General features: G+C 40.1%; 1 protein-coding gene across 5 annotated transcripts in view; it reads right to left on the bottom strand.

The window, feature by feature from the left end:
• znf618 (zinc finger protein 618) overlaps positions 1-26,671 on the bottom strand; it is an 82,202-nt gene that overhangs the window by 24,276 nt on the left and 31,255 nt on the right. For 3 of the 5 annotated variants that reach the window (XM_061801302.1, XM_061801305.1, XM_061801304.1), the window contains exons 3-8: positions 23,057-23,134; positions 18,979-19,020; positions 8,137-8,226; positions 4,984-5,064; positions 4,308-4,397; positions 379-468 (exon numbers count right to left, since the gene is read on the bottom strand). In XM_061801302.1, coding sequence (XP_061657286.1) covers positions 379-468; positions 4,308-4,397; positions 4,984-5,064; positions 8,137-8,226; positions 18,979-19,020; positions 23,057-23,134 — 471 coding nt within the window. Of the gene's footprint in view, positions 1-378; positions 469-4,307; positions 4,398-4,983; positions 5,065-8,136; positions 8,227-14,941; positions 15,238-18,978; positions 19,021-23,056; positions 23,135-26,671 lie in introns of those variants that run through there. The other 2 variants (XM_061801306.1, XM_061801307.1) reach the window with 2 other exon arrangements.

Raw genomic sequence — 26,671 nt, 5'->3', positions numbered from 1 at the left:
GAACTGAATTATTCTAGTTTAGTTTCTCTTCTTCAAAGGTCAAAGGTGTATTTTTATCTTGTGGGAATGTCTATGCCCATGCAAGTGTGAGTGGTAGGAGATTATTTTAACAATGTGAAGTTCTTTGAGTTGGATTCTCAATGAAATAATGCATCATAAACGGTAAAGTTTATTTAACAGACCGTTCTCCATCTTTCATTTGCATCTTTTTTTTGGACCTTTCTTTTCAACAACAACGTGACAAATTTCATGCAAACAGCTTCAGTTAATTACACTGAGGATGAATATTAAGTATATGACCTACTACTGTACTTGCCTTTGTCCTTTCTACAAATATAAATAAAAATGCAAAACGGGAAAAAAAAATCATATGCTTACTTTTCATCTTATCAGTTTGGCTGTGCCCAAATTTGCTCATGTCCAAGCTCCCACACTCCTGCACACGAGACGCCTTCAAATCAAAGGAGCCTGATGGAACAGCAAGCACAATACATTTTAATTGGTATGAAATAGACATGTTCTTTGAGGAATTAAAATAAACATGATCTTGATCTCGACAGTTTATGCCAATGCCAAGAAGCAATATTTTGGACCATTAATAATGTATATTAAGTTATACAGTATATTGTGCATGTCATATATTTTACAAAGCATATAAAGCAAGATTCTAAATATGAACATTGTTCAGTCCCTCCAGGAATTTGAAATGTAACGATTGACACAAATCAAGCGGATTCAACCAATTCCCCTGAATGATTATTGCAACTTTTTCACAAATTGGACGAATCATTTCAGCCTTCTGTGTGTCAAACGTAACACACTACGCCCGCCTAATTCACTTCTTTGTTTTTAGTATGAAGATACAGCAGAAGCAACGGCTCTCTTTTTCAGCTGAACACCATGCAAAACATTTTCCTCACATATTACAGGAGAGTGACTGTTAACTGTTTGTGGTTGAGCAGAAATGAAATTGTCATGACGAACATTTCTCTGCCAATAAAAATTGATAAAAGAAGATCTTAGAACAAAAAAAAAATCACTTTGACTGAAGCCTTTGAAGTCTAAAATCTTTTGCAAGCACTAAAAGACTGAAGGAGAGTTGAATCAAACAAGCATGGTTTCTAATAACTTTTAATCACCAAGTCGTATGTTCACCTGATCTTGTATATGAGAAAGTGATTTCAATGAGAAATTAACTTTCTAAAATACACAGGCCAGGCACTTATACACAGTGCCTGCTTATTCAAAGGTGCCATTCATTTTGTGAGCAAATGCTTCACTAAATAATATTGTCTGAGATGTACGAGGTACCTTCATACTGTATGCTACCAACATTTACTGCTATTTGTGGGTTTGTTAATATTTTGAAATAACGAGTAAACCCTCACTATATCATGGTTCACCTACTGCGGATTCAGTGCATCACAGATTTTTGTTTTAGTCAAATTCATAGTGTTGATATTATGCCATATGGGTTTTCTTTACATATTCTTTTCACCGTTGTGGTTGAAAAAAGCATTTTCTAGACCCTAATTTGAAAAAAAATTACAGAGGCCGAGAAGTGCAAAACAAATTGTGAAACATATTTCAGAAAATGAATTAATAAAAGACAAAACATTTTTACTACATTTCAGAAAACAAGTATAGCCAAGATTGGGCATGAAGATGACACTCAATAGTTCATCGATCTTTGTCCAGGTTCTCACAGGATCGGAAAGACAAGAAAACCAGACATTTATTGTGGTACTCTGACACAAAATGGATTATGACCAGAACCTCAGAGGAAAGACTGAACAGCAGTGGTGGCATGGTGGCGCTAAATTAATCACGCCCCTCTAAGCATTTCATAATGAGAGGTGTGAGGGCAATAGGGCAATTGTCATTGAGGCTAGTTATATTTCTTTTGGGAGATGGAAATGATGGTCATGGATTTCCAAAAAGTCTGAATGACGGTTTGGGACAGTGAAAGATTGATATCCTGCAGAAGATGCTAGACAGCTGTTGGGCACATGCTCTGACACCTTTCCTAGTACTCTGTCCCGGCCAGAAGGCTTCCTAAGGTTCACGGCCAGAAGGACGAGGAGGACATGATCCTGTACTACTACTAAGTGGAGAGTTACTGAAGCCTGGTGGGGGCGGGGGGAGCACTGGAGTAGCTGAGATTGTTCAAAGTGAGCAAAGAAGCTGTTGAGCTCCTATGCCAATGACTTGCTTGTGCTTCCTGGTGTCACATCACAGACTCTGAAGTTGTGAGGCTCTGTAGACCCTGCCACAACTCCCGAGGTCTTTTGCTAGCGAGAAGGGACTCTGTCATTCTCTTGTACTCCTTTTCCTCACAAACACAGTTTCCATACAGAATTTCATGTAGTCCAGTACAGGCCTCACCTTTGTTGGCGATGCATCAGGCGTTGGTGAGGTACAGGCTGTGAAGAGGTTGTCTGAAAGGTGGTCAGACAGTGTCTTTTTCTTTCACCATAGCCTCTTGGAACCCCTCCCTTGCCTGAGTTTTTGCTTCAGGAACTACCAAAACTGAATTCTGCTTGGCCAACTGTTACCCATCAGCCCAAAAAAGGCCAAAAATATCTGAGAGGACTCCTTCTTCAGCTTGACTGCATCCCTCACTGTTGGGATCTACAAACGAGTTAGGGGATTGGCGCCACAACACGCACAGACCACCTTACGACCACAGCGCCGGTCATTGATAAGACTACAAAGTGGTTAATGAACTGCGACATACGGTGTCCTGATGTAAACTGCATCTGTGGACAACGTGGTGTTTGTTATGGACAATCCATGATGAGCATAGACGAACACTGCTCAGGTTCTGATCAGTGGTGGTTGCTCCGAATCACGCCCTTTCAGCTCTAACTGTCAGTGCCCATGTGACCATTGAAGGCCCCCCAGTCGAACGATGGAGTCTCTATCCGAAGTGCTCTCTAGCACCCCATTAAGGACTTCAAAAAGGGTGGGTCCGCTGAAATGCTGTTTGGTCCATGGGCACAAAACAGCACAGGACAGTTTGGAACCTCTCGTCCTTCAGGGTGGACCCGAACATACTGGCGCCAATCCGGGGGGCAATAAGTATACCCACACTTGCTTGGCGCTTCTTACCATGGCGCAATTTTGGAAATTAGTCCAACATCTCTCAAGAGGACTGGTACCAGGGCCCAAGCGGTGTATGCAGGAGACTCAAAGAATATCTAATGAGTTTTTCTTGACCTCACACACGAGCTCGGGCTTCTTTCCTGCCAGAGAGGTGAAGTTGCACATCTCTAGAGCCACCTTCTGTAGCCAGTGATTGGATCCCCAAGGTCCCTTGCCTTCAGCCACCGCCCAACTTGCACTGCATTCGACCCCTATGACTCTTGCCACAGGTGGTGAGCCCATGGGAAGGGGGATCCACGTTACCCTCTCGGGCTGTGCCCGACGACCAGGCACTCACCTTCGAGTTCCACCTCCAGGGGGGTGCCCAGTGACCCATGTCTGGGCAAGGGAAACTTCATTATAATTAGTCAGCATAGGGGTCCTTACTGCCGTGCTTTGTCTGGTCCCTAGGTGACCCTAGCAGGGGTGTGAAGCGTCCGACAACTTGGGACCTAGGATCACTGGGACACACAAACCCCTCCACCATGATAAGGCGATGGCTTATAGGAGGGGACTGCACTTTTATTCCTTGTGATATGTGGCTAATTTTTTTCAATTGTTTTACACCAGAAATGGCTAATCTTACCACAATTAAAAGAAATCTTGATTACAGGACACTGAAATTATGTATTAATGCAAACTGTTCCTTCCTCTGCTCCTAATATTGCCCTACGGGTATAAATAAAATTTTATGTAACATATTGTGTGACTAAAATCAATAAATAAGGTAGAAGACGGAAAAAACATTTGAAAATATTTCACAACTACAAAAAGCCCCAAAAACTACATCCATCACATTTTTCTGTAATGCTACTGCCAAATCAGGCATTTTAGGTGGCAGCAATCACAAAAAAAAAGAGATCAAAACTCTGGAAGGAGTGGTTGTCTGGTAAAGGGTGTTCTTTTTTTTTTTTTCTTAGATGTGCAGGTTACTCATTGCAGAATACATTTTGTTCATCATTTTCTAAAAATGTAAAGGTGCGAAATACTGGGTTCGTGTGTTTAATTATTGACTACACCATGTTGGTCCACAGGAGAAGATCAATTTCATAAGCCAATCAATGGCATTAAAAGATAAATATTCAAGTTGTTTGATACGTCATTTTAAAAAAAGAACAGAAAATAGTTCCTCATAAGAGCATTAAAAACAAAAAAGGGCTCACTCATGGGTGTGTGAAGGGCAACGTGCTCCTGGTATGGGTTGAAATATTTGTATTGCTTTCCGCAGAACTCACAAACAAAGCTGCCTGTTTCTGCAGAAGAGGAGAAATGCACGCACAGGAAAATGTCAAAAAAGACGGAAAAAGTAAAAGAAAAACATGTACAGTATCACAATCAAACTTGTGTTCATATAATGTCGTTTCTGCAGAAGAAGAGAAATGCACACACAGGAAAAATGTAAAAAAAAAAGACGGGAATGACCATTAAGTAATACTTACAGGCAAGACTGTAGTCTTTATAACGAGAACGTTTGCACAGATAACCTCCCATGTGGGGTCAATAATGTCGTTTAGCATTGTTCCCTATTTCTGTTTGACCATCACTTTCCATTATAAAAATATCCAGGAAACCAGACTTGTGTGTTCAGATCCTTACAGTATAACAATATTAAATTTATTCAAATAGTGGCCATGTCTGTTCAGTGCAAGCACTTTAATAGTGTTAAGGCATTCATTCGAAGACAGACCTTTCTATGTCAAGGAATAACAACATTCAATTACTATTCATAATTGGATTATCAATGAGGTATATTGTGATTATGTATCAAAAAATTGGTCATGGGTCTATCTGTTTTCATTTTGTAAAGATGTACAGGAAATATAACTGTAAAACTCTTACTTGGTCCAATTTTATGATAGGATTCAATCGGCTCCTCCTCTTTAAGGCCATCAATGGGTATCATGACCTGCTCATATGGATCTAAAAAGGAAGAGGCAGAGGACGGATGTTAAATGTTGATCCTTAATAATTCAGTGTCATCATAAATTTCATCTTCATTTGTCAGGGTTGATCTACTGTAATTTCCGCCCAATAAGCCACGGGTTTTTTCACACGCTTTCAACCCTGCGGTTTATGTGGTGATGCGGCTAATTTGTGCATTTTTTCTAACGGCCATAAGGGGGCACTTGAGCGGAAAAGGTAAGAGTGAAACTGGCGAAATATATGTGCCGAGGAAGTGACTTTTACCGGTCTGGACCTGTTAGTACTACGCTAGTGTGTTACTGCCATGTCTCTGTGATTTTTACCAGTATTTTTTTTAACAAGCCCTGTTAGTGCAGCGCTAGCGTTAGAGCAACCATTAGACTCTCAGTGTACTGTCTTTATTTGTAAATATCTATATGCTTCAATGTCAGTTTCAATGTGGGCTTTTGCAGCTTTTACACGGCTGTGGCGTATGTATGTACCAAATGGTATTTCTGTCATGAGCAAGGCTTGGTCACTGTCAAGAGGGGCGTGGCCACACCACTGCTCTGAGCAGTGACACCTGTAACCGCTCACAGCTGTTTCACATTGGGACTGTAATTAGACAGGTATTTAAGTTGGAGTTTTTGTCACTGGCATTTGCCAGTTTGTTGCCTTGCATTAGTGAGTTGCATTCACTGCCTGTGGGATTCCGCTTCTACGCGTAAGTTAGAGTAGCCCTAGTCACAGCGATTCTGTGCCCTTTAGTCTGATCCTGTCCTGTTGAGTTTGTTAGTTTGCCCCAGAGTCATCAGAGCTTGCTGTATCTCTTTTGGATCCCACCTAGCCTAGTGTTTCTGTGGTTCTGCCTTGTCGCACTGCTACACCATGTATGGCCCAGTTTCCGGAATAAACTACATTGAACTTAATGCCTTTACCTTGAAGTCCTGCATTTGGGTCTGCCCCCGTACCGGAGGTTCGGACAATTTCCTTTACAAATGTACTGGGTGAGGCTTACAACCAGGTGCGCTCTGGAGGCTGGGAATTATGGTAATCAACCAAAATTCTTAAAAGCTGGGGGGAAATGATGGATGTTTAATGTTGATCCTAAATAATTCATCGTCATCATGAAATGCAACTTTGTTTCTCAGGGTTGATTGAAGCAACCATTTTTGAAAACTGCAAATACAACTAGACGTGATGGCAATTTGATCGTTGAGATCGGAATCGGCTGATCATGAACATTTAATGCTGGTAGTTTGATTGGCTTTATTCTCATATTTTGCCAATCCAATCAATGACATCGTTGATTTGGCTCCCAAAAGTCATTTACGCCATGTCACCATCGTGTCCAGTATATTTCAATGGAAAAGCAAGTTTTAGTTATTTTTAGCATTCTGTCTTTCAACATAGAACTGGAAATATCTGACAGCCAGTAAAATTAAATCCATCAATACATTTTCTGACCCACTTATCCTCACGAGGGTAGCAGGAGTGCTGGAGCCAATCCCAGCTGTCATCGGGCAGGAGGCAGAGTACACCCTGAAGTGGTTGCCAGCCAATCGCAGGGCACATGGAAACAGACAACAGTCGCACTCAAAACCACACCTAGGGCAATTGAGAGTCTCTAATTAATGCATGTTTTTGGAATGTGAGAAGAAACCGGAGTGTCCAGAAAAAACCCACGCAGGCCCTAAATTCTGAGGCCTGTGCTCTACAGCTGCGGCACTTTGTCGGCCCAATAAAGTTATTTAAAAAAAAACTTCAGCTGCATGGTAGAGATGAGATAGCTGAGAGAAAACACGCAATGCATGGATCAGACTAGAAGACAAAATTGCTCTTTCACGATTGCACTATATACTCCACGAAAATCTTGTATTCCAACACAATAATGTCACAAGATCCCATTTTTTATGATCATTGCGACTGGATACACTCGTTATGGTAGCGACAACAAGTGGATCGCACCAACTATTATAGGAAAATGAGGGAAAAAAATGTGTGTTGGTGGTCACAGTTGCTCAGCAAAGGAGGGGACGTTCAGGTAAGGTTGCTTGAGGTACATTCCCATACATTTAATACAATATGGCTCGCAAGCAGGTAACAGAAACTTAAGTAGCCGAGTAAGTGAGTGCTTGCGCTCGTAGTTGTGCATAAACATGCTACCATTCTGTGGAACACATGATCTGACCAGAATAGAAAATTTCAACTTTTTGGAAACTAGGAACATAATTTCTACAGTTAAAAAAAATCTCACGGCACACCCATCCATCCATTTTATTTGCCGCTTATCCTCATAAGGGTCACGGAGAGTGCTGGAGCCTATCCCAGCTGTAAACGGGCAGGAGGCAGGGTACACACTGAACTGGTTGCAAGCCAATCACAGGGCACATGGAGACAAACAGCCGCACTCACAATCACACCTAAGGGCAATTTAGAGTGTCCAGTGTTAATGTTTTTGGGATGTGGGAGGAAACCGGAGTGCCTGGAGAAAACCCACGCAGGCATGGTGAGAACATGCAAACTCCACACAGGCGGGGCCGGGATCAAAACCGGGTCATCAGAACTGTGAGGCCAAAACTTTACCAGCTGAGTCACGGCACACCAACAAACAAAAATGTCACAAAAAGTAGCTGCATAAATTGCTGTCTGTACTTACTGCCATTTAATAGAATACCATTACTTTGTTCTACCACTCTGCCTCACTGGTATAAATAGATGAACAAACATTCAGTTATTGTAAATGTATATATTTAGGAGAAATTAAGTACTCATGTAAATACAGTAAATGAACAAGTCATTTAAATGCTTATTCCTCAATCTTATCGGTTGTAGTTTTTTTTTAAACTTGCTGATCGGCCCCAAAAATCTTGATCATGTAAAACTTAAATAAAACCATGTGTAACAATAGACCATAGTCGAGATCAACATACTTTTCGACAGTGTGTTGAGTTTACTTCCACTCAAGCGATTGTTAGTAATAATAATCTTTACCCATTAATAGTTTCCTTCAGGATTGTTGTTACGCCCTATTTATTTTTTATTTTAGTTTATTCCAATTTTTCAGCCCAATGCAATTTTCCCTGTTACCATCCACTGCGTGCAGGTCACGGTGTTCCTGGAAGCAGCTGTAATATTTATACTTCTTGCCGCAGATGTCACAGGAGTAACGGAACCCACCTACAGATGAGCAGATACGAGAGAAATTGTTGGTTTCAAGAATTTGTTTATTCAAGGACAGACAAAAACGTACCTGCCTTGGCAGGAACTATTTCGTGGAAGAGTAACTTCAAACTGGTATTAAAAAGTGGTTGGACTCAATCTAGTGTTTTTGTAGTTTTTATTCATTCATTCATTCGTTTCCACTAAGAGGCTCGGCGCGGAGGCTGTTGCTTTAGCAATTTAAATCAATTTTGGTCTCAATTGATAAAACTTCTGAACTTACATTTTGTGAAAAACAAAACTTCAAGGAAGGCTTTATTACACTGGTACTTTTTTTTCTTTTTTGCTTACAAAATCCAATAACAAGGTTATAACTGGGTAAATTCAACCTTTTTTTAAGATGGACATCATCTAGTCTAAAGTCTAGCACTTTCAAGTACATTCCAGAACAGAGGAGACCCGAAACATTTAAAGCTGTCAATAAAATAGCTTCAGCCAAAAGTAAACAAACACTTGACATTACTTTGAAATTTTCTTTATGAACCTTATATCCACATAGCCTAAGCAAAAATCTGTGTTGATATACTAGATTCCTACATATTTGAGTGGATCTCTTCTCTTTTACTCAGTTACTGAGACAAAATAGTATGTTGACATTTTTATCACTCATGGCTGCTCTTTTTTTTCTTTGTTTCTTTAAAGCAAGAATAGCCTCTCAGAAAGTCCACACCTCTATGTGATTGCACCATCACTGCAGCGGGCAGTCTGTCTCACTGATGTTGTGCTCAGCTCAGGAGAGGTTCAGAGGTTACGAAATGTCTCTTCGAAAAAATATTTTCTCTAGGTATGAAGGAAATTCAGGATTCGAAAGAAAAAAATAGGCGCTGGTATTCCAGCCCCCAAATTCCACCCAACATTAAAAATCTGTATCTTGGTTTGTGTGGCGCGATAGAGTAGCTCTTCCATTGCCTATCGCTGTAGCATCTTCCTGGCATCCCATTGGCTTGGACGGACGTCCATCTTTACCCATGATGCACATTCTATATCTTGATTTGTGTGGGCCGATAGAACTCCTCTACCACTGGCTATCCCTGTAGCATCTTTCTGCCATCCCACTGGCGAGGAGGGATGTCAATCTGGTGTGCGTGCGTACATATGTACATTTGTTTTCTCTGAGCTGTCAAACATTTGCCTCCTCCTCCTCCGTCCTCCACCGGCCATGACGTATGGATTAGAGAAGGTGGCACTGAAGAAACAACAAGAAGCAGAATTGGCCAAAGTTGGATGTTTTGGACACAAGGTTAGAGAGAGCAGACTTTTATGGTTTGGACATGTTCAGAGACGAGAGAGTGAGTATATTGGTAGAAGAGTGCAGAGGATGGAGCTGCCAGGCAAAAGACCGAGAGGAAGACCAAAGAAAAGGTTGATGGATGTTGTGAGGGAGGACATGAGGACAGTGGGTGTTAGAGAAGAAGATGCACGAGATAGGCTTAGATGTAAAAAGATGACATCCTGTGGCAACCCCTTACGGGACAAGCCAAAAGGAAAAGAAGAAGGAGGAATGTTTGTTCTTTGTATAGGCTGATTCCTCACCAGAGACCACTGTGGTATGGTCTGGGTGGAGAAAAGCAGGTAACACCGCAGAACACGAGACTTAATCCTTAGTTCCAAGAAACTCAGTCACATCATGAATATGATCTTAGATCACCAGCAAATCAAGAGAAATAATTTTTGTACAAATTAACATTTACTGCTGTATATACAGGTGGCGCAGCTGTAGAATCTTGGCCTCACAGGTCTGAGGACCAGGGTTAAAATCCCAGGTCTGCCCGGGCACTCAAGTTTCCTCCAACATCCCAAAACATGCATTAATTGGAGACTGAAGTGCCTCTAGATGTGATTGTGAGTGCAACTGTTGTCTGTCTCCATGTGCTCTGGAATTGGCTGCCAACCAGCTCAGGGTGTACCCCACCTCCTGCCTAATGATAGCTGGGATAGGCTCAGCATTTCCGCAACCCTTGTGAGGATAAGCGGATCATAAAATGTATATATATATATATAATATATATATATATATATATATATATATATATATATATATATATATATATATATAGACAAATGGTTCAATCCTTGTCGAAATGCCCAGCATTTGTATTTACTTGTCCATGTGCCATTTGCATCTCATATAGCGCTTCAGTAATGGTACCTTACAACACTTTGCCAACACATTACTAACCTCACCCTCACCATGGCAAACTGATTGTTGTTGTGCTGCAATGCAAGTCATCTGACTGATAAGGCCACAATTTTTTTCCGATTGCGGAGAGACCACTCTGTGTCATAGTGTTGCTTGGTGTTTTTAACTGCCATGGTTAAGGTAAAGACTGAAGTTCCAAGTCAGGTCCAAGTTCCCCAGTCTCTAAAAGTAAATACATTACACCAAGAAATCCAAGCAAGAGTGTTCCATCTCCCAACAGACCGTAAGCTGATATTACTATATCTATTTTGTTGAGCATAACTGTTATTGCCAGGAATCAAGACAGTGAGAAAAGTTCTATATCCTTAGACTGCAGAATTTAGATTTGATTATATGTACATTTTTCTGTTTATTTGGTATATAATAAGTAAAATTTAATGGGAATGAAAGAAGGGGATGTTTGATAAGGCACAGTACATTTTTCGTGTACCAAAAACAGACACTAGAAAGGTTAAACATCCTTAAGGCTAAATTGCAAAAGATTGCATTTGAGAGGACATTAAAACTATTCTAAGATATTAAAAAGTGGAAATTTTTCAATGATAGGATTTCTCGATATTTATGCTACGAACTATTTAGGCATGTCGTCATGTGTCTCAGCTAAAAGTATATCAATTTAGTATGCTAATTGAAGAAGGCAATTTAGCCAGGGTGGTAGGTTAAAACAAAAAACTCAAAATCATCTCTGTGGGCCATCTGTTGCATAAACATGACAAACGCAGTTCACTGAAAATCTTATTTGCACAGCTTGGTCTGAGGAAGTTTCACAGCACGAATCCATATGACCATGTGGATTGTGATAACAGAGAAATAATACAAATAATCATATATTATACATTGAAAAGGTGATTTTGAGTGTGTGTGTGCGTGTGTACATGTGTATGCGAGATGGGAATGTCCACACTAACACTATATCAAAATATTTTGTGGTAATCATGTCTTTCTATAAATTACAGATGACGTAACCACGAGCACAGATGACGCAATTCGTCACAGCAGATGCAGCAACATGCGGAAGAAGAAACACTCATAAAGTCAGGCACCTTACTAAAGTGAACCACCAAGTTGACTTGGTGGGACACTAAACAGAGATACAGTGACTTGTGAAAGTATTCAGCCCCGTTGAACTTTTCAACTTTTCGCTGCATTTCAGGCTTCAAACATAAAGATATAAAATTTTATTTTTTTGTCAAGAATCAACAAGTGGGACACAATCGTGAAGTGGACCGAAATTTATTGGATATTTTCAACTTTTTTAACAAATAAAAACCTGAAAAATGGGGTGTGCAATATATTTCTGCCCCCGTGCATTAATACTTTGTAGCACCACCTTTTGCAGCAATTATAGCTGCAAGTCACTTGGGGTGTGTCTCTATGAGTTTTGCACATAGAGAGACTGAAATTCCTGCCCATTCTTCCTTGCAAAACAGCTCCAGCTCAGTGAGGTTGGATGGAGAGCGTTTGTGAACAGCAGTCTTCAGCTCTGGTCACAGATTCTCGATTAGATTCAGGTCTGGACTTGGACTCGGCCATTCTAACACCTGGATACATTTATTTGTGAACCATTCCATTGTAGATGTGGCTTTATGTTTTGAATCATTGTCCTGTTGGAAGATAAATCTCCGTCCCAGTCTCGGGTCTTTTGCAGACTCCAACAGGTTTCTTCCAGAATGGTCCTGTATTTGGCTCCATTCATCTTCCTATCAATTTTAACCATCTTCGCTGTCCTGCTGAAGAAAAGCAGACCCAAACCATGAGGCTGCCACCACGATGTTTGACAGTGAGGATGGTGTGTTCAGGGTGATGAGCTGTGTCGCTTTTACGCCAAACATATCCTTTTGCATTGTGGCCAAAAAGTTTGATTTGGGTTTTATCTGACCAGAGCACATTCTTCCACATGTTTGGTGTGTCTCCCAGGTGGCTTGTGGCGAACTTTAAATGAGACTTTTTATGGATATCTTTGAGAAATGGCTTTTTTCTTGCGACTCTTTCATAAAGGCCAGATATGTGCAATGTACGACTGATTGTTGCCCTATGGACAGACTCTCCCACCTCACCTCAGAGTGATCATGGGCCTCTTGACTGCATCTCTGATCAGTCTTCTCCTTGTTCAAGGTGAAGGTTTAGAGGGATGGCTAGGTCTTGTTAGATTTGCAGTGGTCTGATACTGCTTCCATTTCAGTATGATTGCTTGCACAGTGCTTCTTGAGATGTTTAAAGCTTGGGAACTCTTTTTGTATCCAAATCCGGCTTTAAACCTCTCTACAACAGTATCTCAGACCCTGCCTGGTGTGTTCCTTGGTCTTCATGATGCTCTCTGCAACTGAAACGGAACACTGAGACTATCACAGAGCAGGTTCATTTATACGGAGACTTGATTACACACAGAGGGATTCTATTTATCATCATTAGTCAACATTGGATCATTCAGAGAGCCTCACTGATCTTCTGGAGTGAGTTTGCTCCACTGAAAGTAAAGGGGCCAAATAATATTGCACGCCCCACCTTTCAGTTTTTTATTTGTTAAAAAAGTATAAAATATCCAATAAATTTCATTACACTTCACGATTGTGTCCCACTTGTTGATTCTTGACAAAAAAGGAAACTTTTATCTTTATGTTTGAAGCCTGAAATGAGGCAAAAGGTTGAAAAGTTCAAGGGGGCCGAATACTTTCACAAGGCACTGTATTTGAAACCCACTAACAAAAAGTTGAGGCCACAGAGGCAAATGTAGTGGAGAAACCAACTTTTTGTAGTGTATGTTGTGTGGTCTTGCAAAAATGCACCTGTTTTATTGCATACCATATGGAAAAAATATGCAATGTAGACACACACACACACACGCAAAGTTCCAAAGCACATCGAGTAATGTTTGAAATAATAGGAGTCCAATGTGAGTAAGTAGATTAATCCATGTTTTCAGTGAATTTTTATTATTATATATATTATTATTATTATTATATTATTTTACAAACAAGTTACCAGTAGGTGCAGTAAATCCTCAGCAAACCAACAAGACCAACCATTCTTGACATACACTCTTAAGGCTGTGCAATTGGGCAATTTGTTGAAAGGGGTGAGTTAGAAAAATAGCAGTTGTCCGTTGACCCTGCAAACTCAAAATTATTTTGTGCAAACTTTTGTTTCGAGGATATACGAATCCTTTGAATCGTATAACTAATGTGTAGTTGTTTCACCACATCCATCCATCCATTTTCTGAGACGCTTATCCTCACGATGGTCGCAGAAGTGCCGGAACCAATTGCAGCTGTCATCGGAAGGAGGCGGAGTACAGCCTGAATTGGTTGACAGACAACAACAACAACAGTTGCACTCACATTCAAACCTAGGGGCAATTTTGAGTCTCCAACTAATGCATGTTTTTGGGATGTGGGAGGAAATTGGACGGCCTGGAGAAAACCCATGCAGGCACGGGGAGAACATACAAACTCCACACAGGTGGGTCGGTATTTGAAGACCAGTCCTCAGAACTGTAAGCCTGATGCATTACAGCTGCGTCACCATGCCCCCTTCCTACAGTTTTTATCAATAATTCACATATGTGTGGCAGGAAGTCAACCAACTTGTGGAACCTTTCAGCTGTTCTTCCAATCCAAGATTCCTTAACGACATTCCACAATTCATTTACATTTCTTGGTTTTTCTTCAGAGACAGGGAATTTTTTACATCACCCCACAAGTTCTCGATTGGATTAAGGTCTGGGAATGGAGCTTTCTGACCTGTCAATCATTCGTACAATAATAGCTAATCAGATAGCCGCATTGGGCTTGAAACGCCCCTGCCGCCATGTTGTTCTAAAGCAATACTGGTTGTCAGTAGCGTGCGCTTGGAAAAGTTAATGTTAAGAAGAAAATGGTAATCAGATACGCTTGGGGAACAAGCACTTCTGATGAAAGATATCCTGCTAGATTACAAGCGGTCCTGTTGATTCATTTCCCAAAGCCTAAAACATAGTTGACGGAGTGTCCAAGATGGATTAAGGCTTGCAAAAGACTGCAGGTACAACTCAATGTGAACAATATCAACAAACACAAGGCTATATGTTCGAAGATACAAAACAATTTCAAGGGCATGTCCTCTTCAGCATGAGGCAACATGACCTCTACCCTCAAGTATTTTGACATGCAAACCTATCTATGATTCCTGGTATGCGATAAATAGGCCCAACACCATAGTAGGAGAAACATGCCCCAACGCCATAATAGGACAAATATGCCCATATCATGATGCTTGCACTACCCTGCTTCACTGTGTACGGTGGCCTGAAGCTGGGGGGGTAATCTCACAAACTGTCTACGGTCCCTGGATGTTCCACCATTTCTCTTTAGGCCAGCTGATTTGTTCTTTGGTAAATTCTAGCCTGTTCTGCACACGCCTTTTTTTTTTTTTTTTAAACTTTGCGGAAAATAGATTAGCTTCACACAGACATCTCCTCATGGTCACAGTACTTACAGGTAACTCCAGACTCTTTTTGATGATCCTGGAGCTGATCATTGGCTGAGCCTTTGCCATTCTGGTTATTCTGCGATCCATTTTGATGGTTGTCTTCCGTTTTCTGCCACATCCCTGGTTTCTCTCTCCATTTTAAGGCATTTGAGATTGCTTTAGCTGAATAGCCTAGAATTTTTTGTACCTCTTTATAAACGTTCCCCTCTCCAATCAAACTTTGAATCAAAGTACACTGTTTCTTTGAACAATGTGTTGAACAACCGATTTTCCTCAGGCTTTGAAGGAGAAATGTATGATCAACAGGTGCTGGCTTCATCCTTAAATAGGACCCGCCTGATTCATACCAGTTTATCACAAAATTGATGGCCTCTGGTTGAATGCCACAATGCTATTTTTTTAACACACCCCTTTCAACATACTGCCCAATTGCACAACCTTAAGACAGTTTATATCATAAATGCCGGGTCTTATTGGTTTTCTGAGAATCTACTGCACTGACTGGTAACTTGTTTGACATGAAGCAATAAAAAATATATTGAAAACATGTATTAATCTAGTTAGTAACTTGGGACTGCTATTATTTTGGACACTACTCGAGTTCAGTCCCCATTGCAGAGTTCAGTTCCAAATGTGAAAAAATTGTAAATAGTTCAGTGTTTTATTTGTAAATAAATGTTCATCTAAAAAACTGTGTGTAGTTCATGTTGTGGTAAAGTTAAAACATTTGAGATGTCACAAAAACAAATATTATTGTCAACGTTCTACTTGAAAGGCATCTTTTTGGAAAAAAACAAAAAACAAAACTCATTTTCTCAGTTTTCTTGTCACCAGAGAGGAGTTTTGGTAAAACCTACTTATCTTCTACCCCAACAAAAAAGAGTAGAAACAAACATTTTTTGTTGTTGTTTGAAAGATGAATGTTTAATCTTTCATCTGGTGGGTGCCATGTCTATACAGCCATTGAACACAATATTCCTTGTGCCTTGAAAGATTGGTCAAAATTGCCAAAAGTGACTGGGAGTGAGGGGGATTCTCTTGTGAAAATGGCAGGAATTGAATGTGGACACTTTCATTCTAATATGCCAGCACCACCAAGAGGTTCTGCAAAATGTACACTTTTCGTTCCAATATGAAGGGTGCATGTGACCAGATATACTCTATGTAGAGTTGTGCTGACAATGGTTATCTGAAATACTTAGTTTAATTTGAATTCCATTCAAATATTTTTCTTTTCCTGAGCCCTTTGTGTTTTCTTTCCAGAATTGTATCCATCATACAAATTCTCCAGTATGTTTGTTTTAACCGGCCCTATTAGCACCGTGCTAGTGTGTTGCTATTGTGTTACTGCCACGTCTCAGTGACTTTTTCCCGGTATGTTTGTTTTAACCAGCCCTGTTAGCGCTGTGTTAGTGTGTTGCTGTTGTGTTACTGCCACGTCTCAGTGAATTTTACAGGTATGTTTGTTTTAACCGGCCCTATGGTTTGTTTTCATGTGAAGTCACCCGTTGGGCTGCCTCAAACGGTGGCCATTTTTTATTCCTGAGCTCTGTTACTCATACATACGCAAGGTGGATGACATTATGTTTCTAACTGCATTTATTGAAGATGCGACCAACAGTACATCAAGCCCAGACTGACTACTATGCTACCTGGCATAAACACATCATGGGACTTTTACTCTATGTGACAGAATTCAAGGAGGAGCAGTGGGATCTGAAACTTGTCTGCTCAAGACACTTCGTAAAACGTTCGTTCAGTCTTATTTTTTATAGCTAGGTTGTTGTAGCTAACTAAAATTGCTGCAGTGTGTACTGAGCTTCCGCATTGATATAGCATACAGGTAAGTGCCAATATAAAAAAATGTATATGGAAGTTACCTGTATGCTAACATGGAAAACGAAAGGCGGTGGAATATATATATATATATATATATATATATATATATATATATATAAAATTTTTTTTTTAATATCGAGGCAAACTCCATTTATTCCATTTTTTTTTTTCAAAAAGTAAACCCTCTATATTAGTTCGCCACAAAGAAAGCAAAATGTTTATTATTTGTTTAAAATTTGATGACAATGGCAAAAAGACAAAAGAATAAAATCCAGTATTTCACAAAATTTTCGAAACTTTCAAGTGACTAACAAAAAAGGATCTTAACTGTAATGTTGGCTTTCTGAAAAGAGTATCGATTAAGCTTGTTAGCTCAGCGACACAATCAGCGCGAATGAGGTTGAAGCTGGGCAGCGTTATAGCAGTGTCGGGCAATCGTCCACAAAGCCAAGTCTCCATGAAGCAAAGAGCCGCAGAACGTCGAAAGTCTTTCGTCGGAAGCGTTAGACGATGTCAACGCTTTCGCAGCTGGACTTCTGTCACGAGCCTTTGAAGAGGCTTTGAAGAGCGCACCGACTCGCAACTCTGGAAAAAGTTTCAGCGAATTGGCGAGAGTTGTCAAAAAATAGTCAGAAGAAAAGTCAGAAGGTGGCTCTCTGATGGTTAGCAAGTCATCTCTTCCGTATTTGAGTCCCGAGACACCAGTGAAACACTAAACACAAACAGTAACGGAGAGCATTCCGCAGGTTACAGGGAGATTAAATGGCGGCGCGCAGTGGTATATGGGTAATTCAGCAAAAAATGTGACATCAGTGAAAACAACCCATTAGTGCTGTGTTGCTATTGTGTTATTGCCGGGTCTCAGTGACTTGTCCCGGTATGTTTGGTTCAACCGGCCCTGTTCAGTGGAATTTTACCGGTATGTTTGTTTTAACCAACCATGTTAGCGCTGTGCTAGCGTATTGCTTTTGTGTGACTGACGCATTTCTCTGAATTTCACTGGTATGTTTTTTTAACCAGTGCTGTGAGTGCTGTGTTATTACCGAAATGCTGCTGTGTTACTGTCACGTCACAGGCATTGTTTGGAAAGAAAAGCTAAGGTATATGATTATAACTTTGAAAACTCTTTCAGTCTTTCCTTGTAAATATCTTGTGTTTCAATGTGGGCACATGTGACTTGTATATATGTACAAAAAATTTTTTCTTTAAAAATGTACTCGGTGAACCTTATAAATCAGGTGCACTGTATAGTCCGGAAATTACAGTACTAAATAAAAGTAGGGCTGTGATGTCACAGTGGACCTTGGCCTGCAAAATTGGTCAGAATATCTCCCACCACCTTTGATTTTAATCACAAATTTATGTCTGATCAGACGACAAGAAATTTTTGTCTTTCCCCATGTCAGACGACTGGTATCAAAGTCTTAATGTATATATCTCACGTAAACAGAGGCAAGACTACGCAATATGTATTCCAATACCACCGCATCGCATCTTTTATGATCACTGGCCTTTTTCTTGTCAAATCAAACACTGTCGAGTAGGCAGAACCAGAGAATGTGTCCCCTGTCAATGTGAATGGATACACTAGTTACAATGGCATTATCAACAGGCTTCCATGGCAGTGTATTGTGTGTGGAGGGGAAAAAAAGTGTGGTGGTCATCACTGGTGATCAGGAGAGAAAGTTCATTCAAGGATTGCTTGAGGTATGTTCACGGACTTTTAATATGATAAAGTTCATAAGCAAGCTACTAATCGTTATGTAGCCTAGCAAGCTAGTGCTAGCAGTCACGGTTGGACGTAAAACATGTCGCCGTTCTGTCTAATCATATACCAAAGCTTCAGTAAACATTGGTTTGTGCATCACAATACGCAATCCTGTTGGTCGAGATCTTGGTGAGCCTTTGGAGAGTTGTCATTGATATGTCAAACTACACAGAAAATTTAAAAAAAAAAAAAATCAAACATGCTAGACTTTTTTCATTTTGGTATAATAGTGCTATTGTAGGGCCAAATAATTGGTCATGGATTATGTCAGACAGCAAGAAGTTTTGTTGTTTCTGCCAAAATATTTCAGGCCCAATCGAGGAAATTGGCCGTGACAGCTAAATGGGCCAATATTGGGGTTAAAATCCTGTAGTTTAATCGAGCCCTTAAAAGAAAAAAATGTAAACAAAATATTCAGTGTTTAAGGTATACTCACTGTTGGGTGTTGGTTGTAGATCTGCAACCATGCTCTCAGACTCTGGAATGCAGGGGAAATGAGCCTTAAGCCATTATTCAAATAACCACATTTTTAAAACAATATTTTTAATATACGGTCGGTCATTACAAAATCACATTTCTACACACAGCATATAGATAGCTAGATAGCTTGATAGATAGATAGACTCACTCACTCACTCACAGTGGTGTGTTTAGGTATGTAGAGTGTATAGTAAAAGAAAAATTTAAAAATGGAAATATGAATGAAAAAGAGTTTTTAACCCGTATTTAAAAATATTCATACTTTGGGCTGACATCACTTCTTTTGGCAGCTTATTATATTTGTATGCATCATAATAGCTAAATGCTGCGTGACCATGTTTGCTTTGGACTCTGGAGTCTGTCGATCTAAGACTCCTACTGAGTTTATATTTATATCAATATTTATTACATGTATTCAAGACCTAATCCATTTAGTGATTTACTAACCAGCAGCAGAACTTTAAAATCTATTCTAAAGCTGACTGGGAGCCAATGTAAAGACTTTAGAATTGGATTTATATGCTCTGCCTCAATAATCTCGGTTTTGTTGTGGTTAAAGGTCTAGTGTCACCCCTATAAACATTCTAAAATAGATATTGAAATGAAAAATACATATGAGATTATTCATTTCAATGTATACACGAAAAAATAAATATGAGCGGAGAGCGCGTCTTCCATGCGCACGTCATCGTACCTGTCATTTGGACCCATGAAGCTCTGGTCCTTTGCACCTGCGCAATCCATTTTTCATGACGAACTGGGTCTTTTACAAACTTATGAAGGGTAAATCCATCCTCCCAGGTGATCAAGCAATGTCCAGCAATGGAACAAGCCGGCATTTTGGCTAACAAGAAAGAAGAACGAGCGACCTTCCCAGAAGTAAAACTAATAGAAACAAACGAGTCCACTTGAGGGCGGTCCTGCCATGTACGTCATTTCCTGCTTCTTTTTTTCAGGATTTTCATGGCGGTAGTTACAAAAAGCTGTATACGTCAAAATCATGTTTTGTGGTGAAAAAACGCATGGGTCCATGTCGGCTGCTGTTTTTTCATTAATAACATACTAAAAATCATGCATTTCATGACAGTGGCACGTTAAAGTGGGCCTGTCATGAAATGGATGATTTTTGGCACGTTATTAATGAAAAACCCACAGCCAATATGGTCTAATGTGTTTTTTCACCACAAAACATGATTTTGATGTATACAGCTTTTTGTAACTGCCGCCATGAAAATCCTCTCAGGGATTTGTTTTTGAGAAGAAGCAGGAAGTGACGTAAAGGACAGCACCGCCCCCAAGTGGACTTGTTTGTTTCCATTTTTTTCCAGTTTCCATCCACTTTTACCTCCGGGAAGGTAGCTCGTTGTTCCTTCGTGTTAGCCAAAATGCCGGCCCATTGCATTGCTGGACATTGGTTGAACACTCGGGAGAATGGAATTACCCTTCATAAAGTTGAAAGAGACCCTGTTCGTTGTGGAAAATGGATTGCACGGGTGCAGAGGACGAGAGGTTCGTGGGTTCCAAATAACAGGTAGGTGTGTATACAGCTACTAAAAAAAAATAATAGTTTGGGGCAGACCACGTAATCGGTCTCTCTCATAACCTAACAAAAGATCCGCGTATAAAATGTGTCAATTTGCACGTCGCAAGCCAACGTTTCACTCAGCCTCGACTCGATATTGTTCATCGCGTACTGCGGCGGCTTTGAACATACCCCTAAAAGCAGCATGGCTAGGCTCCACCTCCTCCTTATATGCCAACGGCGCAGAAAATCAGCCACACCGGCATAAAGCGCCCCGGCTTGACTGTGTTGCTCAGTACTGCGGCGTCTGTGAGAAACCCCCTAAAGCAGCACCGCTCGGCTATGTCATAAGTCACACCGGCCGGCTGCGATGAGCCGCGATGGCTCATCTCCGCCGCGGAAGTGGATCGGAGGGGATGCGGTTTGGCCGTGATCGCATATTATCTGAATAAGGCTCTAAACAATAGTGTAATATTGCCCTGAGGGCTCGATACAATAGTGTAATATTGCCCTGGTAACTTCACTCGGTTGTGTGGTGTTGTCCTTTTCAAAAAGAGCTTCGGTGTCAGAAGAGGCGTCGGAAAAATTCAAATATCTCTGTTGTTCAGGTTCCATAATAGCAGGCACTGCGCGTTTTCAATGGCGGAAGTGACGATGACGTCAAGGACAGAGGACACGACTAATATGGCGACCACTTGGATGTCGAGGGACACTCAATTGGGCAACTTTTCGCATGCATGACGGACCATCCGCTCACATATATTTTTTCGTATAGACATTGAAGTGAATACTGTTATATGAATTTTTCATTACAATATCTATTTTAGAATGTTAATAAGGATGACAGTCCCACTTTAAGTTGAAGAAAATTTTGACTCGTCCAGCTATTTATCTGATTGAGAGAGTGACACAATACCTCAAGTGAACTGTATTCATCCGGACACACTGCTTAATATAACTGTTTCATTTGCATAGCTTTGATCGTCAAAATTAAAGTTTGAAAATATTTGACCCAAGGATAGCACATACAGGCTGAACAGGAGGGGTGCAAGAATAGACCCTTGAGGGCCCCCATAGGTCATTTCCATTTGTTGAGCTTGAGCACTTCAAATGGTTACAAGATAGCACATTCCCTCCAGGTAGGACCTGAATCTTTTAAGGACCTTTCCATTTAGTCTACCTACATTTCCAACCTGTTTTGGCAGTTTATTATGATTAACTGTATCAAAAGCCACACTGAGATCCAACAAGACCAAAATTGACATTTTGCACATTGATAAAAGCAGATTCTGTACTGTGAGCTTTTTGAGTTTTTTTCTCAATGCTATTTTCCAATTTTTGTTCTTGTTTGTTTTTATACGAGCAATATATTATTCAACCTCTCAAAACAGTTTTACCGCTTTCCCACAATAGAGATGGGGTCATGGTTCGAGAGTCACTGAATTTCAGAAACTCATTCCTTTCCTTTCTCACTAAAGAATCAAAATTTGAGGCCTTCAATAGCGACGCATTGAAGCTCCATGTTGATGAGGGTCCCAGATTTGATTCAACTTTTAGATTGAGAAAAAATGGTGCATGGTCACTGAAGATGATTGTATTTATTTTAGGAGTAATCCTTTGAGGTACCAAGTTGCTTGAAAGAAAGATATCTATTCTCGAGAAAGATCGGTGGACTGGCAGGGAAAAAATCCATTATCTTTTTGTACTATTTTTTAGCCTCTATATCAATGTGGCCAAAGTCATCCATATACTGATCTAGTAAGTTGGAACATTGTGGCTGATAGCCATTTTTCAGATTTGAGCGCTTTATTAGAGGATTTAGCAGAAGGATAAAATCATCTCTCCAAGTAATTATCGAATCAGTTGATAAGTTTAACAAGTGTAAAACGCTGGATCGTCTGTATTTAAAGCATATAAATTGTGTAAAGGTTGCTAAATACTGTGGCTTTCTGAATGTGTTACTGTTATTTGACTTCATGCCGACTTGATGAGCCTGATCTGATGGGTCGATAATTGGCATTTTTGGGTGATCAGCTGATCATTTTTGAGCTCATTATTCGCCAATCAATGAAATCATTGGTTGGCTCGGAGAAAGATATTTACTCCGCGTCACTGTCGTGCAGAGTATATCTGATTCTTAAAGATAATTTTTTATATAGAAGCATTTATAGATTTTTTTCATTTTTTGTCATAGTTACCATACATATCTGACGACCAATAAAGTTAAAAAAAACTGGCGAAATGGGAGAGACGAGGCAGGTGAGAAACAGCACCGTGTGGATCAGAATACAAGACAAATTTGGTCTCTCACCACCATCATATTCCAATACAACAGCATCCGTTTTTTAACAATCAGTGGGCTATTATCATTACTGCAGCGAGTGAGTGAGAAGATGCAGGAAATAGGCTTAGATGGAAAAAGATGACACGCTGTGGCGACCCTTAATGGGACAAGCCAAAAGGAAACGATGAAAAAGAAGAAATAAAACTAATAAATATTTTGATCGCTTACCTCTGTGTGCCCTGACATGCGTCTGAAAACAGTTGTAATACTTGTACTTCTTCCCACAGACTCCACATACATAGGAACCTACATAAAGAAAGAGATTTTGTCAGTGCATTGAACTGAATTAAGTACAATTACAACTAAACCGTATTTTAGTTTGTATAATTTATTTTACAATTGTATTTCTTTCTTTCTTTCCCATTAGGAGTCGCCACAGCGTGTGATCTCACGATCTTGTTTGGCACACTTTTTACGCCGGAATCCCTTCCTGACACAACCCCTCTGCATTTATCCAGGGAGAGAGCTGGAGCCTATCCCAGCTAACTTTGGGCGAAAGCAGACTACACCCCGAACTGGTCGCCAGGCAGTCGCAGGCCAGATATCGACACCATCACTGAGCAGGAATCAATCCCACCCTGCCTGAAACAAAGGCAGGCATGTGTACCACTACACCATCAGTGACGCCAATATTTCATTGTACAATGTCAAGATGAATTTGAAATAAAATTGATTGCACCAGAATTTCACAGGCATTTGTGATTGCTTCAGCCTAATTGTGATGTTCTTGGGAGGTTTCTGTCTTCCGCTGCCTGCCTGACTCCGTGCCACCACGATGCACCCCATCTCTGATCACTGAGGAACAATTTCGAAAAAAAAAAACATAATACGAGTTACATTTTGTGACTAAATCTAAAATTGGCATGCTAATTCTAATACTGCAATCAGGTTTTTTTTCTAGCACAAGTATTTTTCTCCACAGCTTACTCTCCAGATAAGCAAAATTCCACTGATTAGCTGTAGAAAGACTTGCCAGCTGATAATGATTACACTCATCTAGAGCTATGTGACAACTTGTTTGTGCAGTTACAATTGAGACACTGCAGTGAGAAGTTTTTGAAGCTTCCAATACGTCAGTAGTATCAACATCTGCAAACAGAATGTAGGAATTAGGATTTGTGCTTTTCTCTTAACTTTGTACCCATGGTCAAAACGTAGGTTCTACTGTATTTTGTTTTATGTTTTTTTAAGTTTTCAAAGCTTGTAATGATTCCATCCTAGTGTTTCACATGTGTAGTTACAGTGAAGAAAATAAGTATTTAAACATCTTGGTATAGAGCAAGTTCTCCCACTTAGAAATCATTGAGGGATCTGAAATTTTCATCGTAGGTGCATGTCCACTGTGAGAGAGATGATCTAAAAAGAAAAATCCAGAAATCACAGTGTATGACTTTTTAATGTTTTTTTGTATGATATAGCTGCATATAAGTATTTGAACACCGGAGAAAAAGAATGTTAATATTTGGTACAGTAGCCTTTGTTTGCGATTAGAGGTTAAATGTTTCCTGTAGTTGTTCACCAGGTTTGCACACAATGCAGGAGGGAAAAAACCCTCCTCCACACAGATCTTTTCTAGATCAGACAGTGTGTTATTCAACAGTCACCTTCGAAACAGTGGTCCCACCTCTTTTCACGTCATTGACCAAGTCCTTAAGTGCATTCCTGGGCTGATTCCTCACCTTTCAAAGGATCATTGATACCCCACGAGATGATATCTTGCATGGGGCCCCACTTCGATTGAGATTGACCATTGTGTTTAGCTTCTTCCATTTTCTAATCATTGCTCCAACTGTGGATCTTTTTTCACCAAGCTGCTTAGCAATTTCTCCCTTACCCTTTCCAGCTGTGTGGAGTTGTACAATTTTGCCTCTATTGTCTTTGGACAGCTATTTGGTCTTGGCCATGTTACAAGTTTGACTCTTACTGATTGTATGGGGTGGACAGGTGTCTTTATGCAGCTAACAACCTCACACAGGTGCATCTGATTCAGGATAATACATGGAGTGGAGGTGGACTTTTAAAGGCAGACTAACAGGTCTTTGAGGTTAAGAATTCTAGCTGATAGACAGGTGTTCAAATACTTGTTTGCAGCTGTATCACACAAATCGTTAAAAAAAAAAAAAAGATCATACATTGCGATTTCTGGATTGTTCTTTTCAGATGATCTCTCTCACAGTGGACATCCACCTACAATGAAAATTCCAGACCACTCCATGATTTATAAGTTGGAGAACATGCAATATAGCAGGGTGTGCAAGTACTTATTTCTTAATTGTATATATTCCTTTACTCCACTTTTTTCAAGAACTTAACAGGATCGACAAAAACAGATCAGATTTTGATTCCGTACCCAAAAATTAGTCAAATACAGCTGTGCGATCAAACACAACAAAGTGTTCCCAAATATTGTACATTCAACTTGTGACTACATTTTAGACACACAATACGAACATTCACACAGAAAATTTTAAATTAATGTAACATATAGGTGGGGAAAACATCGACACAAAATACATCAGTAAAACACTATTTACTAATGAATGACTGGCAAACCTGAATATACTGTATAACACTGGCACAAAATCTTTTCAAGTCAATTTCTCATCAGAAGCATACATGCGTAGTTACAACAGCTCATTGGTTAGAGCATTGGTTTGGTAAACCAGGCGTCGTGAGTTCGTTTCTCACTGGGGCCTCCACCCCCCAAGAGGGGTTGCGTCAGCAAGGGCATCCGGCGTAAAAACTGTGCCAAGCAAATATGAGCGTTCATCTGAGATAACACGCTGTGGCGACCCGTAATGGGACAAGCCGAAAGAAAGTCGATATAAAGTTGAGTGTAAACGGGAAATGGCACAGGGGAAAAATATTGAACATATTAAGAAACAGAGGTTTACAAAGGCTTGGACACCCAAGACAACTCTTAAAATCTATCAAACAAGCAATCCAGGCCCTTGTCATTGCAAATGAGTAACAGCTAGTTCAGTCCTAATGGCCTACAAAAAGGTCTCACTGTGAAGTGTGAGTCAAGACAAATCTAATGATGGGTGAGAGGAGAGAGCTGTCTCAAGAGCAGTGCAAACTAATTGTTACAAAACATAACGATGGCATTTGTTAGCTTCTGAACGTTCCACTAAGCATGGTGGGGGCCATAAGGCATAAGTGGAAAAGCAATATGATCATAAATTTGGTTTGATCAGTTGCTCCTGTGAAAATTTCTTAAGAAAGAATAATCAGATTTGTTCAAAAACACCTGGAATTTGCAGGTACAATGCACAAAGGAATGGACACCCAAGACAACTCCTAAAATCTATCAAAGTAACAGAAATCCAGCCCCTTGTCATTGCAAATGAGTAACAGCTGGTTCATTCCTAATTGATGGCCTACAAAAAGGTCTCATTGCCAAGTGTGAGTCAAGACAAATCTAATGATGGATAAGAGTAGAGTTGTCTCAAGACCATTGCATACTAATTGGTACAAAATTACGATTGCATTTGTTACATACGTTTATCTAATTTTCTGAACGTTCCACTGAGAATTGTGGAGGCCATCAAACATAAGTGGAAAAGCAATCATCCAACCATAAATTTGCCTTGATCATGTGCTCCTCTGAAGATTTCTGACAGAGGAGTGGAAAGAACAATCAGAGGATTTGTCCAAGAGCCAAGAACAACCTGTGGAGAGCTTCAAAAACACCTGGAATTAGTAGGTAGGAAAACAGTGATTAATATATTCTGCTGCCATGGCATGCTCACAATGCAAGACCATACTCCACTGCCAAAAAAA

This window comes from Syngnathoides biaculeatus, chromosome 17 (genome assembly GCF_019802595.1).
Source record: "Syngnathoides biaculeatus isolate LvHL_M chromosome 17, ASM1980259v1, whole genome shotgun sequence".
NCBI classification, from domain to species: domain Eukaryota; kingdom Metazoa; phylum Chordata; class Actinopteri; order Syngnathiformes; family Syngnathidae; genus Syngnathoides; species Syngnathoides biaculeatus.
Note: the sequence above shows the minus strand (reverse complement) of the source record. Positions and strands in the feature narration are given on the sequence as shown.